The sequence below is a fragment of the Arctopsyche grandis genome, chromosome 10, assembly GCF_051622035.1.
Source record: "Arctopsyche grandis isolate Sample6627 chromosome 10, ASM5162203v2, whole genome shotgun sequence".
Classification (NCBI taxonomy): domain Eukaryota; kingdom Metazoa; phylum Arthropoda; class Insecta; order Trichoptera; family Hydropsychidae; genus Arctopsyche; species Arctopsyche grandis.
Genome location: NC_135364.1, coordinates 20,800,211 through 20,817,228, shown reverse-complemented (window position 1 = coordinate 20,817,228; position 17,018 = coordinate 20,800,211). Strand labels below are relative to the sequence as shown.

The following is a 17,018-nucleotide window of genomic DNA, read 5'->3' as shown; positions in this document are numbered from 1 at the left end:
AAAGCATGCTAAACGTTGTGGAATAATTAAGGCAAACGAATCAGAACAGATTTCACGTAATAAGAGAAGAGAAATCGATCCAGTGGAACCCCCCCCCCCCCCCCGAATAGGCCAAATTTAGCATTCGTTAAATAAATACTGCGACGCAAAAAAGAACCATCGAACGAAGTTCATCTATAAATTATTCACACGAGCGATTGATATTATAATAATATAATTATCTATACGTCAAATGCAAAAATTCAAATATAAATATGTCAAATCCGTATATGTATGAATTTTAAGATAAGTTTTAGAATTCGAGATAAACTTACGTATAAATTCGAGATAAACGCCTTTAATTCACATAGTAAAGGCCCTGACACACAGAATCGTACGGCACGGCATGCCTAGGTAGACTTCAGCTGTGAATGGGCGTATCTTATTACTAATGTCACATTTAATAGAACTATACAAGGAAAACACTCCAGGGGGCGAGTTTTGGCTTGACATAGTTGAGGCGTGCTAGCGTTTTTTACGCGTCTATAAAAAAAAACACGTGCCAACTTAGTGTCTGCGCCCTAAAATTCATCAATTCGGTCTAACTAAAAAATAATCAGAATTGTACAACAATGACTTTCTTAGCATGAAAAATTTCCAAAAGTTAAACATCAGACTGTATTTTTAACAGTTTTAAAATCATAACAATATATCCCTGCTACAAAACTATATGTATCTAATATATATATATATATATATATATATATATATATATATATATATATATATATATATATATATATATATATATATATATATATATATATTCTAATCGATTAGTTAATTATTGGCAAGGCTTTTTTCAATATATTTTTGTTTCAAAAGCGATTAGATAAAACAATATTCGTACTTAAATAAATACAATCCATATTTATTTTATTGGCCTTAATAGTAAAATACATATAGTCTCCCTATGAATAGGATGATATATATATGTAGATGGATTCGAAAGAGCAAGAACAATAAGTAGATACGTTCCGGCACCTTTTTTTTCAAAAAAGCCCTGATTACATAATGTAAGATTTGAGACATGTTAATTTACTTAGATATCCTTAAATATATATATATATATATATATATATATAAATATATATATATATATATATATATATATATATATATATGTACATATATGTACATACGTATGTATATATATATGTACATACGTATGTATTCAAAAAACTATATACTTTTTAATTGTTCCACTTTCTTATCTAAGTCCTACCAAAAATATTACGTTATGAGGAAAAAAAACGTTTAAAGCTTGATACCACAACAAGATTGTGCAATGTTGGGTGATCTGGTCAAGTATTGACCTCAACCAATGAATGGTGCGATTCAAACAAAAACAAAACCATTCGATCCTCAACTCAACCTACGACTTCCTTACACACTCATAAAACTGACGTCACAATACAAGTATTTAAACACCTACACGCGAGATAGTCACGTTTCTAATATGGATCCCAAACAACCAAGGGTTAACTTCAGACCGAAGAAGGTGACCGCTCGTTCTTCTACCTGGTCTTCTTGACCAGACACGCTCGATAGAACCGCTCTATTTTCCCTCTCTTTCTCTTTAGAACCTCTCGGGTACTTTATTCGGGTTCAGATTTGAGACGTTTGACCGCCATTGTTCGTTCTCGGAAACATGGGGGAGATCAACGAACCCCAGACCGAATCACACACACCTATCGACGAGGCAAAACTCTTTCGACACATCGCGAATACCTTGTAAAATATGGAAACGGATCGCTTATGCACGGAATGTCGTTCATTGAACCTGAGACGATATCGTTTGGCGCCACTTTTTAACCCGTCGCCGACGGGGACGTCACGTTGCAAATAATTCTATTCCGTGTCAGTCCATTATCTCCTCTATAGACCAGACGCTATGAGATCATGCAATTCTGTGCGAACGCCATTCAATAAAGCAAATTGCATTGTTTACAAAACAAACCGATTGCATCATCGGTATCGATAAGAGACACATGTACACAGTTGATTAATTGAGTATCCTTGAACTCGGAGTGTTTCGGCATCCTTCTCCCGTGTGTGGTCCATTGATTCAGATTTAAGCTCAAGTATTATCTACCGAATTTAAAGGATACCCATATAAGTCCATGTCTGCGTATTGTAATGTGGGAATGTGTACAAGTGTCAGTAACCTTCTGATCAATATTAGGGTGCATTGATGCGGCGAGCTGAATTCATTTAAACGGATCATTCATTGGTCTCTTTTATTGGCCTCTACGAGGCCTCTATAATTTAACCCGGTTAAGATCAGTCTCTCGGCTGGCGGTTCCCAGGACCACTGATCAGGTTCTTTCTCAGCTAGCCAGGTGGATGGATGGACGTATGGATGACTGGCGGTGAATCATTCCCAAGATGGATATGCACCGATGAAGTCGGAGTGTGTTGAACCTAACTGTATTTCACTTTTATTATAACGTCCCAGCGTTTTAGAATAGTATCTGTAAAGCAGCCAGTCGCCGGCGGGACTCTGGAGGCTTTTTTTGTCCCCGTGTCTTCTCTCGCAACGATAGAACGTCCCCAACGAGATTACACGCTCGGATGACTAAGCAATTCGAGGAAATGCAATAACTTAAATTACAACCAGTATTATGCGGTAAAATTGAGCTATATTTTTCAACCACAATTTCTTTTATACGTCAACAAAAGGATTATATTATCAAGGTGTGCGCTGAATTCGAAACGCGTCCTTCTACTAGTTTTGGAGATACACTCGCAGATGCCTATTACGGCATGCGTAGAAAGTGCAATCGAGATTTGAAAATCTCTCAAGTCATCGTTGTTGGTCAAAGTCTACTTTTAAATTTTATTACTACTACAATAGAGTTTACGTCATAGCATTTTATTGAAAAATTCGTATAGCGTGACTGACCGCATTGCGTCACAAACCAAACTCGCTGCACTGATTGATGATGGCGTAGCTGGAAGCTGCATCTCGGGAGTAATTTATGGCAGCATCCGAACAATAAATTTCGTCCACTCGAATTTGATGCCTTACAAAATTCGTAATTTGGGGGAGAATCCGCAAGAATTACACGACAGCTGCATTTCGACACGTGCCCAGGTAGTCCACGGGGGGGACTGAATGCACCTGGCCAGGTGCAAAGACTTCAGGTAAAAATCTATTTTGCCCAACTATAGAAAACTCTAGCATTTAAATCACACAGCTACCGAACGCGCGTACCGGAAAACGTACAAAATTTAATAAGGATAAATTTACTCGATGTAAACATAAATAACTGTAGCAGCACAAATATAACAGTTAAATAAACATTAGCGTCAGATTATAGAAACTCGTTTAAATTTATACATTTTCGTTGTTGCATCTTGCTCAATAGCATGAGCAAGGTATTTATCTCGATGTGGTATCGTCAAATTGTAAATAATCCCCAGGAAGCTTGTACATACGTACCACTACTACTACTACTACTACTATTCGTTAACGAGAGAAGTCGAGTTTTGGATCACGTTTCTGATGTGAGGTAGCGTTGTGTTCTTTAATTTATTGAGGTCTTATCAGTCGAATCTCACGGTTGGAAGATAAAGCCCTAGCCAGTTCTGAACTAATTGAAAATCTATAGAGACGCTTCTCAATCTTCCACGGTTTAATTCAATGATGCCGACACGGTACGTTAACTTCGTCAATAGAATTAGTGAAGCCAATCTTTGATTATCGAGGGTAAAATTCAAAGGGATAATTAAATAGGTCGACGTATAATTTGAGCCTATATTATATTAGTGCATCTTTTGATAGGAGAGGAAAATGAGAGCAATTGAATATACCATATTGAATCACAAAATGTGAATCACCGCTACAAGGATGAAAATCGCGTAACTCTAGGTGTGACTCATCGAAACAATGAATCCTTGTACGGGTACACATTCTCCAAGCTTTCAAAGCTCCTGTGCGATTGCGTCATCGACGCACAATGCGCGAATGACGAAATCACATTCGGAAGCGAAGACATGGTGGAAATTGCAGGTTTTTTGGCAATTTATACGACCCGGCGACAAAACTCATGCACCGTGAAATGGAATGTCGTTGTTTGCCACGTCAAATTCAGGGTAATTTCGCGTCAGCTTTTGAAACGAATCGTCAACTACATCACGGCTCGTCTAACACACTTCCGGGCCAGTTACAAGCCAGTGTTTAGCCAAAATTTTGGTGTCAAAAATGAGATTTTCAATCAAAACTTCAAATATTCCATTAAATTGATGCTACATATAATCTGATACAGTAACAGTTCAATATGATTTGTATTGGTATGATTGTTCAGATAAATATATATAAATTTGATTTGCTATAATTGACCTAAGCAATATGTGTTGTATACTTGGGCTCATATTACTCAACCATTCGCCATCCACTGCTAGATGAAAGCCTTTCCAACACGCTTCCATTCGTCTCTGTTTTGAACAACTATCATCCGTCTCATCCCACAATATTTTCTAGTTTCATCCACCCCCTGTGGCCTTCTTTTCACCCTTTTAAACTATATCAGGTACCATTCGAGCACTTCTTTCGTTCATCCATCGTCCGTTCTTCTAGCTGCGTAACCCACCCACTAACATTTCAATTTATTTACTCTCACCATTACATAAACCACCATTGCCATACTTCTAACCTACGTCTTCCGTATTCTATCTCTCCTCGTTATGCCAAGCATACATCGTTCCATACTTCTTTGAGAACTACTTCTACTGCCCTATTGTCTCAAGTATTTAAAATCAGCTTGTAAAGTCAATGTTCTATCTATAACATACATATTATACAAAAATGTAAGACAAAACTCATGAATTATAGATCAGCCCAACCTGTTACTATTCGTAGTATAGATTTTTTGTTATAAAATCGTATTATATTTGTTTTTAAACCTGTCCTAATCGAAATCAATACTTAAACGTGGGTAGCATTTTAAACCCAACCCCAAAACTTTATTTTGCTTCCTTATCTCCAGTTGTACGACCCGGCGATAGCGACTTAACACCCACTCGATCAAAGAGAAAAATCACGATAGCTCAAACACACAATGAAATAAAAGCACTTCTCCGTGAAAGCACAGAAGATTAGACCGGAATCGGGGAGGAAAATTATAAGCGCTCGACGGTCGCAATATCCCGACCCCATGAGAAATGGCTACGAAATTCACGTAGGAAGTCTGATTAAATGCCCAGGATAAATTTCCTGCTTCGGAAGCGGAAACGGGGAGGGCACACGGACCTCCTCCCTCGAATGGAAAAAAGTGAAGGGCAAACCCTTCACGTGGAGGGGTCTCGAAGGCCACGAGACCCAGATCGATACTCCATCCCCATCAGGGCCATAAGTTTCCGAGTAATTTAGCCACGCACATACCACTTGTCTGATTCCGACCCCCCTATCCCATCCGAATTAGCGGTGATTAACAACCGTTCCTTTTGCCTGCCATCTTACATAATACGTACAAACACGCACAAAGCCTTGACCTATTGTATCTCGATTCTAAAAATTTTCCACTCAACATATACTACGCATACAATTTGCATACCATTTCGAATTAGATGAAAAACACGTTCCAACGCAAAGGGTCAAAAGCCTGTGATATCAGACTACATACATTCACCACCTCTGTAATTAAACTACATATGTATGTATATATATATATTTCGTCTAGATTTTAAGCATTTCAAGCACGTACAATCCCATCCTACATGGAAACGGAGACAAAATAGGATTTTCACCCTAGTTGTCTGAACAAAGCTGCGGTTTTCAAATTAATTCCCTTCAACTAAAGTGTCTCATATAAAAATGCCACGGGACGTCTAGAAATTGCTTCCGCCATAAGGAAGCATTACTTTAATGGATTTCGCCAATATTGATGCGACGGACATGGGCTTTTAGTGCATCGCATAAAGACACCTGATACTGCAACAATAAACCAGAGTGTTCTACTACATACATACGTGTAATATGGTACATATGTGTTGTTTTTTTTTTGTTGTCCACGTACACCTGGCCAAATAATGATTCACGTGCTACAATTTTACTTGTTAATGTTGATTTACACAGTGTTCGAAAGATACTGTTTTAACTTCAATTGAAATTATTGAAGCGTGCGTCAAAATCAACAGCGCCTCAATTTAAAAGCGTGTCTCCTCCCATCTGGTGTTAAATAATAATTTTGCATTGGGAAATCGATGGAAAAAATAAGCACTTCTGGCATCTATAGTTTTGTGCAACTTGTTCGATACTCGAATAATATTCTGCTTAAAATACCTATTTTTACAAGGTTTATTTAAAATTTGGTTCTATAATCGTAGATAAAAAAATATATTTTAAAAACTGTAAAATGTGATTGGTTCTATAATTTAATACCCCAATGAATTTTGTTAAAAATAAACGACAAACGCATTCCTCTTGTTATTTCATAGCTTTAATAGAGTTAAAATACAGCGTAGTGCACTGGTAGAGTTATTGCATATCAGTAGATAGGTCGTGGGTTCGAATCCCGGCAAAATACGCTGCTGGCGAGATCTTCTGGTTATTAAAAAAACGTAGATCGACCATCTCCTGTTAAAATTTTCCGATTTTTCTAGCTTGATTATTGTGCCGGATCCAATAAATCTTTTCCCTTCAGTTTTTCACAAATTCGAGTTGATTTTGGTTGAATCTTATAAAAAAACTACCTTTATATTGTAATCAAAAGTTTGTTGATTGTCCACAAATGTCTCTATTAGTATATACTGTTTGGAAAATTTTCAGTACTTATGTAATGTCTAACCATATGTGATATTTCTCAAAATGAAGAAAAGTGGATTTATACCACTTTCAAATATTACGGCTCATATGTACATATCGTCGGTATAATGGTAGAAAGCTTTAAAGTGTACATATATGTTTATATAATTGTCTTTGGCCAGGAAGGCGCATTGGGTTTACCTGTTAGGCCTTCTTGGTGTAAATTAAATAATAAAATAAATAAAATAAAATAAAAGTCAAAAATCCTTGTCTTGAGAAAATCGATTTTTTCGATCTCTATTTTTAGACCTAAATAGTATAATAATTATACATTTTTTGACTTAACAAATTCAAAACATCAAATTTTTGACTTAACGTTTTCTGCTAGTATACCGACAATATATAGTCCAATTCCATTTATGACTTGGCTTTAAGTTACGCCTTGTATAAGGGCCATTATATCCCAGGTATCAAATTGAACTGCCGCAACATTGCAAAAGCGAATTGATCTCCATGTACATATATGGAAAGCGTGCATCTGCTATATAAAAAACTTTTTATAAATCCCATCCCCACAATTGAAAGAAGGCTCTATTGAAATATGTACATACTACATTCGATTTGTGTATTCATAGATGTAATTCAATAGGCTCACTAGCAGACCGAAAACACTGCTTGGGTGAACGTAGCTCTATTCTTCGAGTATAAATATTGACCGATAAGCGCACACGCATTTTGCCATCGAATAAATGTAAAAATACAGCCCATACACATTCATTAGTACGCATTATTTCGGCGATAACAAGTCCGTCACGTTTTTGAAAATTCCGCCGATAAAATGTCCGAATACCACGCCACAGACCCCTCCGCGACCGTACGTACAACTTTTATTCCCGTGCTCGACTTTTTTATTATTTTTATTTATTTATTATACGATAGTGCTCCAATCTATAATAGTCCATCACGACTGACTATGCCGTACCGCCGGCTCGGAGATGCATATCGAACGAATTCATAAGCGAAATCATCAATCACGTCACGATATCGCGGGTAAAACTCAGGGGTTAACCTATGGCGCACCAGGCTTTTGTCGCCTTTCCGACGGGGAACCATTATTCATGATTAGACCGAAAATCTCATAGGTCATCATCAATTTGACAGCGACGATGGAGACCAGATCGCGTCATCGGCGCGCGAACTTCAAGAGGTGGTCCTTCTTCGCGGGAGACAAATTACATACAGTTAAATTTGACTGAAATTTTAACGGCAACAGCACGTTCCAAATTTTTTGCCCCGAAACAAAATGACACTAGCAGGTGGCACACGCTGACACGTGTTCGCCAAAACCGAAAGTTATATGTATATAAATTACGCACACGCAAAAAGCAATAAAATTCAACTCCAAAAAGCGAAAATATGAAATAAATCAAACGGTGGAAACGAACCGGTTTATTTTATACTAACTGATTTACAGTAAAAAGATCCGTTCAAACGCAAATAAGCATCGAATTTCAATATTACATTTAATCATTTTATATAAAAAAAATACCTTTTCCACTTGTAATCGTTTCAGTCGTGACTTCTGTCATTACTATGCTCTGTGAATTGTTCGTTTGACACGACAAGCGTGAGAACTTGACGTCAATGCTGAATAAATTGCTGCTGTAATATGCGTAGAATACAACAGCTCGGAACATAGAATGTTGTAGAATTTATGCCATTCCTTTTTTGCTAAAATCTATCATTTTTTCAGCGCATTGAACAAAAAGCGAACGGGTTGACCGGTTCGAATGATGCAATCGGAGTGCATTTGACCCCGGGCTAGATAGAGCACCCTCCCACACCCCTTGGTATTGATCTACCCCGTTACGCAGCATCCGGATGCGCTTTTCATCCCCGCAACGACGTCACCAGAACTATACACTTTCACCTGAAACTATCGACTTCACTAGGTCATCGAAAAACATTTCGGATGAGTCATCGGTGAGATCACCGGTTCGGCGAAAGTTCGCAAACGAGGGTTGACTCCCGCAACCGTGCGAATGAACCATATTTTATTGCAGATGATGATTCTCTCAACCCCCCTGCTGAACAATTAATGACCGGGGAGTGATTTCGAAGGTCGGACATTTAAACCGGTTCGTTTCCACTACGCGTATATAGAGCGGTCTCTGATCTAATAGGCATTAATTTATACGTAACACTTCGCGGTTAAACAGGTTGCGCTCCAAATAAATAATTGGCAAACTTTTAACGACCTCTACAGCATCATTGTATGAAAGAGCGTTGTAAACAGTCCATTATGTACACGGTTTGTTTGTATACAATGAATGATCTTGACTGAAATCAGTTATTGAGTATTATTTTTGTCCGGTAACACCGTCTGCGATCAAATCAATGCATAAACAATAATCAGTAGTATTTATATAATAAAAAAAAAAAGACAAACACTGATTGTAATTTATGAAAATGACATCATCACGCACCGTGTATGATTTCGCACTTGAATACGAATGCGGTAGTGAACCTGTTAATTAAAAAACAAACTGAACACGCTAAAAATTTATTTCTATTTAAGTACTTATTCAATGTTTAATCTCATGAAAAAAGTCATATCCGAAAATATATAATTTCAGAAATTGGAACATAGTGTATCTACTAATAAAATTATCGCTTGTTTTTGTTTGGCGATAGCGATTGCTTACAAATGTTTCTTAATAGCAATTTTAAACATCCTTGAAATTATTAATTGCTGATTAATTTAAATTTCAATGACATCCATCTTAAATAGTGCAAAAATAAAATCTTAAATGTCATCCGATAGTACGTATGTGCACTCGGTGCATTCAGTTTCAGCTAGTTTTTTTTCACACAATGGCACTACACAAGTTCTATTCCACACAAAAGACATATTTATTATGAAACGCGTACAACGAGTAACATTATACAGTTTGCTAAACGAGTAGCAGTTCCGCTCTGAATCTCACATACGTCAAATTTCGCACTTTTTTTCTCAGTGTAAAAATCCACTTATCAGTATACGCACTCATACATAATTCGACAGCATGCGCAGTTTTGTTGATGTAAAAAAAAATGCAAAAAAATATTAAAACTGGTTTACACCGCATGAACAAGTTGGCGGGTATATAGTGAAGAATTTCAAATGCTCAACGACCGTTTATCCGATGACGGTTTGATAGTTTATAATTCTAGATAGTTCTGATTTTGCACAAGTGTATATAATTGGTTGTTTTATTAGACAGGTGGAGCGCTAGCGCGCCCCGCATAAAAATGGTATTGAGCGCTAAGGGTTCAAATCTATGTATGTATGTATGTATGCAGTACATTTTGGATCTATTTTTTTCAGTTTTAGTGTTTGAAATCTTTCAGGTGTATCGACGCACATCCGAAGGGTTCCACTAGGATGAATAATTGTCGCGACCAGCACGCGATCCCCTTCAAAAATTTAAATTGAAGAATAAAACAATACAAAATAATAATAATAAAAATAAAACCGACACTTTTTCAAGCGTAAAACGAACGTAGATATAAAAGACCAAAATGAGCTATAAAATAATTAACGATGAACGGAAGCGCAGTAAATTAATTACACAAATATACAACACGTGGTCCGTATTATCATCGTTGACCGTTGAATTCTTACCTTTTAGTTATTTTTTTAAAATTATTTCTTTTATTCCCTCCAAAACGGTCGCAGTCCTTTTTTTCTGTATAGGGAAATAAAAATCCAATGGAATAGTATCACTTGCACAATGAAGAATCGCGTTCAAAAATCACTTTTTTTTTTTTTTCACAAAATTTTCTCTTTTTCGACGGAAATTCGCCGTTGACACTGGCTGTTATCGGCGATGTGTTGCGACCGACACGGTCGATTTTTTTCAAGAATGAAGGATTTTTTAGTCGAAGCGCACGCAGACAACGACCATACGCGACGGAGACCGGTTCGTGAATGGCGCGTCACCGGCTTGGCGCCTTTATTACCGCGCGAAAACGATCCAACCCCTCCACGACCGGTTACATAACGCACACACAAAACGACCCCTTATATATAGAGCTTTTTTCATCCTGTGTGCATATTATTGTTATCATTTTATTTCACATGTGGTTTTATATCATACATTTTGATAAAAAGTCAATTTTTTTAAATCCATGAAGGAAAAAAGATCCCCGAACTGATTATCAAAATCTATTATTGCCGCTGCCTCTTTTATGTCATCTCTTCTTCTTTTCGTGCCAAATCTGTATTCGGGACGTAGGCGACTACCATTATTATTAGGCGCACCAGTGGCGTAACCAGTGCCGGCCTTACAACCTATGGCGCCCTCGGGCAATTTTTTTCTAAGCTATTTAAAAATAAAAATATTTAAAAAATGGGTTATCATTCTCCTTTTTCCGGGCTTGGGACCGGTATAAAAGTGGTTAACAAGGTTTCCCAACCCCACTGGGGGAGCTAAAAATAAATTAATACAAATGTTTGAACTTAGAACGTAGTGGCGCCTTTAGCGTTCTGATCTAAAATTTTGTAGCGCCTTCGGCGCTCTAACTTTAAATGTTGAATCGCGCATTAAGAGGGCTGGACACCAGCGCCATGTCTATACAAACGTATTACACTTCTCCCTTCCTCAATTATGGCACTAGAGAAATTATTTTTTAATATGCTATGGATATCCACCATTGGAATGCATCTATCGTTTTATTTTTTTGATTAGTTATTTTTTATAGGTGCTAGGAGCCGCCAAACATCTATAAAATCGCCTCTTTTTTACACCCACGAAAAGAGTCCAGCGTGCTTATGTAACGGTCTATTTTTAAAAAAAATACGCGCATAGTTGCACAGAAAATATCTTTCTCATACCGATGATGAATTTTTTTTTTAAATTGGTCCAGTTTCGGAGGCGAAAATTGGAGAATACGAAACCTCGATTTTGTCCATTTAAAATACGTATTATCTGGTCGAAGCGCAACTGTCGCATTCACTCAATTAATATATTGATATACATATATTGTCGCATTCACTAAATATAAACATTCACTCAATATATATATCGAAGAAAGGAACGGCAACAAAATTAAGGTTTCGGGTGTACAGCCCTCTTAAGTGGCACCCTAACGGAATTCTATTTCGTAAGTTCTTCTTGAGCGCTTTTGGAAATTAGGATTTATCGAAACTGCACCACTATTCAGTGCAATTCAGTGCATTATTCCAGGAACCGTCCCGACGGCATAGGCATGTAAGGCAATGCCCATTGGCGGCAAATGACGGAAGAATGAAACGTAAATATTATTATCATATTTAGGAATCTATGACATTCAAATAGTGTGTAAATAATTAATAAACCAATCAAGAATCGCTTATCGACTCACCGCTTGCTCTCTACTTTTCGAAAGGGAAAGAATTTCGTCTCCGAAGAGACGTCACTGAAAAAACCAAACTATCCAATATGGTGACGTTGAAAAAAATTACAAAAACAAGAGAACAAATAAATTGAGTCGTCATCGTAACGCAACAATGTGTAGAAAAAAATCATTTTGATATTTTTAAATTTTTTATATATTAAATTATTTTGTATATTAAATTATTATGAACTTATTACTAAATGTACGGGATTGTGTACTAAATTATTTCTAACAATAAAAACAATAAAATTTCTAGTGGTACGTTTACCATTAAAGTTGTACAGTTTGTGAATAACATTTTGATGAATCATTTATTGCTAGAATTTTCGATTTGTTTTAAATTTCACAAGTTTATTTTTAAAACCATCCATCTTGATGTTATTTATCCTTTAAATTGAAATCATATCATGTTTAAATGCACTACAAAATAACATGTGGGGTATGTTTTAAACTCTGCGGCCCTACTAGGGTTATGTAGCAAACCCACTGTACATAATTCAGTATATATTAACTACGAATTCATATATGTATTTATATAAATATTTTTATTGAATTTGCCTTATTTTATACAAACAATTACACTGAAAATTCGTTTCCAAATTAATCAATAACATATAATATACATATGTACAATCGCATACGATTCGATTAATGATTTTCGTGGGTGGATATTTTGACCCGTCTCATATGAGAATCGTCAATATTTCTACCACTGTGTAATTATTTTTAACGTTTTGACCTCTCAGTGATCTTCCCTTAAAAGTGCTTATTAAACAATAAAGAAAGGGCGCTTTGATATACATAAAACGCCTATCGGTTGTCATTTATGAAATATATAGGTGTTATTTACGGCCCACTCGCTTTTGGATCCTAAGATATACGTTCCCCTTCATCAATATATATTTTTTGTGCCATCAATCATCCATAGAACCACAATACATCTCGTTTATTGAGACTTGCCTTTAAAGCTTTTTTTTTTACCCACAATTTTTATAAAGAGTATGACTATCTAGAATTAGGCTACATACTGTAGTTTTTCGATGCATATTATTACTATTTAAATCACTTAATATTATTTTTTTATGTTTCAGGAATGGAGGCTCTCGAGACGAGTATCAATTATTGGGAAGACGCACTATCGTCTTTTACATTACAAGGCTCTGGAGCTGGATTAACTTTAAATACACCAGAGGAAGCAGAATTTTGTAGGGAACTACAAATGTTACTCGACTCTGCGTATTTACTTCAAGTAATTTTTTATTTTACTTATTAATTTTGAATTTTTATTCGCTTTGATTTTTTTTAATTGATATTTTTTAAATATTATTTCAGGAACAAAGTGAACTGCTTTTCTTAGATCAACGTTCGGTATTATTCAGATGTGAAAGTGGAAGCGGAGCAGAAGCAACTGGTAGAGTTCGTTCAATTCCTCCTTTCGAGCCAGATTGTAATCAATCATCTGCAGAATCATTTGCTTCAGCGCAAGATGAGGTATTAGTACATATTTATTTATTTATTTATACTACATATTAATAATCACGGTAATAGTCAGGGGGAGGTTATCGGGGCGCCAGAAAGTATGAAAACGTGACCTTATTTTTGATAATATGCAATATGTTTGATAAAAAATTTGTATGAAACGATATTAAAGCGCCGCAGGAGTACATTTTTATCGAAAAAATAACATAATTAATTTGATAATTTGGTTCAAAAAAGTCACAAAAAGAATGAAAAATCGATTATTATATTGGAGACGAATTCACTGGATGAATATTTATTTTAAATGTGTTAAAGAATATGTACCTAATATTTATTATTATTATTATTTATTATCAGTAATATTTATATATTTACTTATGTATTTATTTATTTATTTTTTGTTTACTATTTTTCAATACTTTTTTTATTATCTATATATTATTTATATGGGCGTTGGGGATTGCACTATTCTCCTCATCGTCTGGAATAAAAGCTATTATTATTATTATTATTATTAACACTAACCCTAATTTTCAGCAAATTCTAGAAACGAAAAAAGCTTCGATTTTTTTCTATTGAAAATACGCTGGGGGGGGGGGGGGGGTGGGTTGCCTGTGTTTGCCCCCCCCCCCCCCCTTAAAAAATCTTGACTACAGCCGTGCTACTAATATGGAAGTAGAGTATAAATTAAAGGAAAACTGAAATTTTTTAATGAATTGTTTCCAGGTTGCAGATCTTCGGGAATTTGAAGAATTTTCAGAGTATTTTCCAGATATAGAAAATTTGCCATTATACCAATCTGCTTTAAAGCATTTTGAAACCGGTATACCCAGCAGGTATTATATATTTTATATTAAAACATCTACGTTATTTTGCATTGAATTTTTTAATACTTTTTTTTTAAATATTACATTGCAGATCATTGCGAACTGAAGTAGTAGGTTGTGGTTCAGATGTGGAATATCTTTGTAAATTGCATTGTATACGATTAGCTTTCCAACTAATTTTCAAAGACGCAAATACATGGTGCTGGTTTGCTGACAATGGGAGACAAACTCTAACTGATCTCCTTTTATTTGCTGATAAAGTGTGTATTTTTATTGTTTCATATCGTATATATGTATGTATTTGTGATTTGATATGTTCATTGATACTTTGTAGGATCCAAAAGAATTTTTGGTGGGATATGAAGAAATGTTAACTTGGATCAACGATTATGACAATTGGGAACTTTTACAAACAGAACTGGAAACGAAAGGAGTTAAAGTGATAACTTTTTATGATGTCGTATTAGATTATATACTGCTGGATGCTTTTGAAGATTTAGCATCGCCACCTTCATCAGTTACTGCTGTTGTACAAAATCGCTGGCTGTCGAACGGTTTCAAAGAAACTGTAACTTTTTTTTTTGTATAACATTAATTAAACTTGCAATTTCAACGATTTAGTATTAATGGTTTCATATTTTAGGCTCTCACAACTGCAGTATGGTCAGTGCTAAAGGCCAAAAGAAGAATGCTTAAATATCCTGATGGATTTATGGCCCATTTTTATACAATATCTGAACAAATATCACCATTGATGGCTTGGGGCTTTCTTGGTCCAGATGAAAATCTAAAAGAAACTTGCATTTACTTTAAAGAACAAGTATTGGCCTTTCTTAGTGATATATTCAATTTTCAAAGGACAAGATACAATTGCATCGAAGATTTATGTGTCGATATTATGACACACGTTAAGACAAGAGTTAATAATATAAGTCAAAAATTATGCCAACAATAAAATTACAGAATGTAGTAATGTTAAAATTAATTTTAATATACTTAATCTTTTCGTATTCCAATTGTATGATATCTATGTATATTATAATGAATAGAAAGCATAGGTACATACATACATACATACTTACATATGTATGTAAGTCCATACATATAAATTATGTGAACTACATTCCAACTACAGATTCTCACATGTAGTGCCTATATTTATACCGAAAATGTATTCACAAATTTGATTAAACTACCGTAAATTAAATATCTCCAAACATTCTTAGTGTTTAAAATTTTTAATAGTCATAAAAAATGTTCAATGCTTTTTAATCTTCGATAACTACCATAAAAGATTATATTATATTTATGCTACATGATAAATTATTTAATCCTCTTGTACTTCATGAATTTTTTTCTTCCTTTGATATTATTTTTGTACACGTTTGAAATGTTTCTTGATTTCCAAGATTTTGTTATTAATTTTATTTTGTATAAATATTCGTTTTTAGATATGTTTATCAATATATATGTATGTTGTTTTAACACTTCATATTACATATTTTAAGAGATTATGTGTTTCAAGCCATTTTTATTGAATTAATTGTATATAAGAATAAAGTGTATTTAAATCCGAATTTATTTTAAGACAATATTACATTTGACCCTTCCATTTATACTATTAATTGTTCCACGCAGGTAATAGAAATGAAAAATCAAAAGAAAATTCCACATAGTTTTAGTCATGTTCCACTTTTAGTTTTTATTGTATAAGACAATATTGAGAAGTATACTTATGTAAAAATCACCTTGGTGATGCTATATTTAACCCTCCAAGTTATTCATCAAGATTGAGTAAAACAGTTGAGCTTTCATAAAATTATTTATTTGGAAACTAACAAAATTCAGATTAATAAATAAATCCATTGCGCTCTATTATTTACTTCCATCCATTGAATAGTTAATACCATCCCTCTCATTTCATTCCATATTACAACAAAAATCATTGAAAGTCAATCCATAAACAGAAAGGCTTATCAAAATTGGACTGGCAAGCTTTTCAAATATTTTATATTCAAGTTTACTTGTTAGAAAAAAAACATACTGTTTTATATTACGTTTCTTGAATCGATAATTAAATATATTTTTACATTCACTAGATAGTTCGGTGATTATTGCCCACAAAGCGCTCGCCCAAAAGTTATTAAAATCTCTATAACGGAACAGCCGAAAAGTTCATCATACTAACGAGAATTCGAGTGCCAAATATTTCGAATTCACGGATTTCATGGTAAAAATTGTCTTTTGGGCGATCGCAATGTGCGTAATGATCCAATTACCTCACTAGATATGTAGGAACACTGGGAAAATTATTGAGAAAAAATGAAAATCCACATTGTGAGATTTTTGGTGATCCCCATTTCGTTCTATAGAGTTGAGACATGGACGCTAAAAAAATTAGAGAAAGGGTTCCGAATGTGGAGCTAGAAGTAAATACTGCGTATTCCATAAATCGCACGAACATGTCCATCCTGAAAGAGTTTCAATTTCAGAGGGACCTTCCACAA

General features: G+C 34.9%; 2 protein-coding genes across 2 annotated transcripts in view; one reads left to right on the top strand and one right to left on the bottom strand.

Annotated features, from left to right (window-relative positions):
* Positions 1–10,759, bottom strand: part of uzip (beta-pore-forming protein unzipped) — a 30,474-nt gene extending 19,715 nt beyond the window's left edge. Inside the window, exon 1 of the mRNA XM_077440398.1 lies at positions 10,452–10,759. The gene's annotated coding sequence lies outside the window, so the exon portion shown is untranslated. The remainder of the gene's footprint in view (positions 1–10,451) is intronic.
* Positions 1–16,387, top strand: part of Miga (mitoguardin) — a 96,232-nt gene extending 79,845 nt beyond the window's left edge. The window contains exons 4-9 of the mRNA XM_077440397.1: positions 13,297–13,454; positions 13,538–13,696; positions 14,411–14,520; positions 14,603–14,771; positions 14,846–15,079; positions 15,155–16,387. Coding sequence (XP_077296523.1) covers positions 13,297–13,454; positions 13,538–13,696; positions 14,411–14,520; positions 14,603–14,771; positions 14,846–15,079; positions 15,155–15,466 — 1,142 coding nt within the window. The 3' untranslated portion in view covers positions 15,467–16,387. The remainder of the gene's footprint in view (positions 1–13,296; positions 13,455–13,537; positions 13,697–14,410; positions 14,521–14,602; positions 14,772–14,845; positions 15,080–15,154) is intronic.
* The last annotated feature ends 631 nt before the right edge of the window (positions 16,388–17,018 follow it).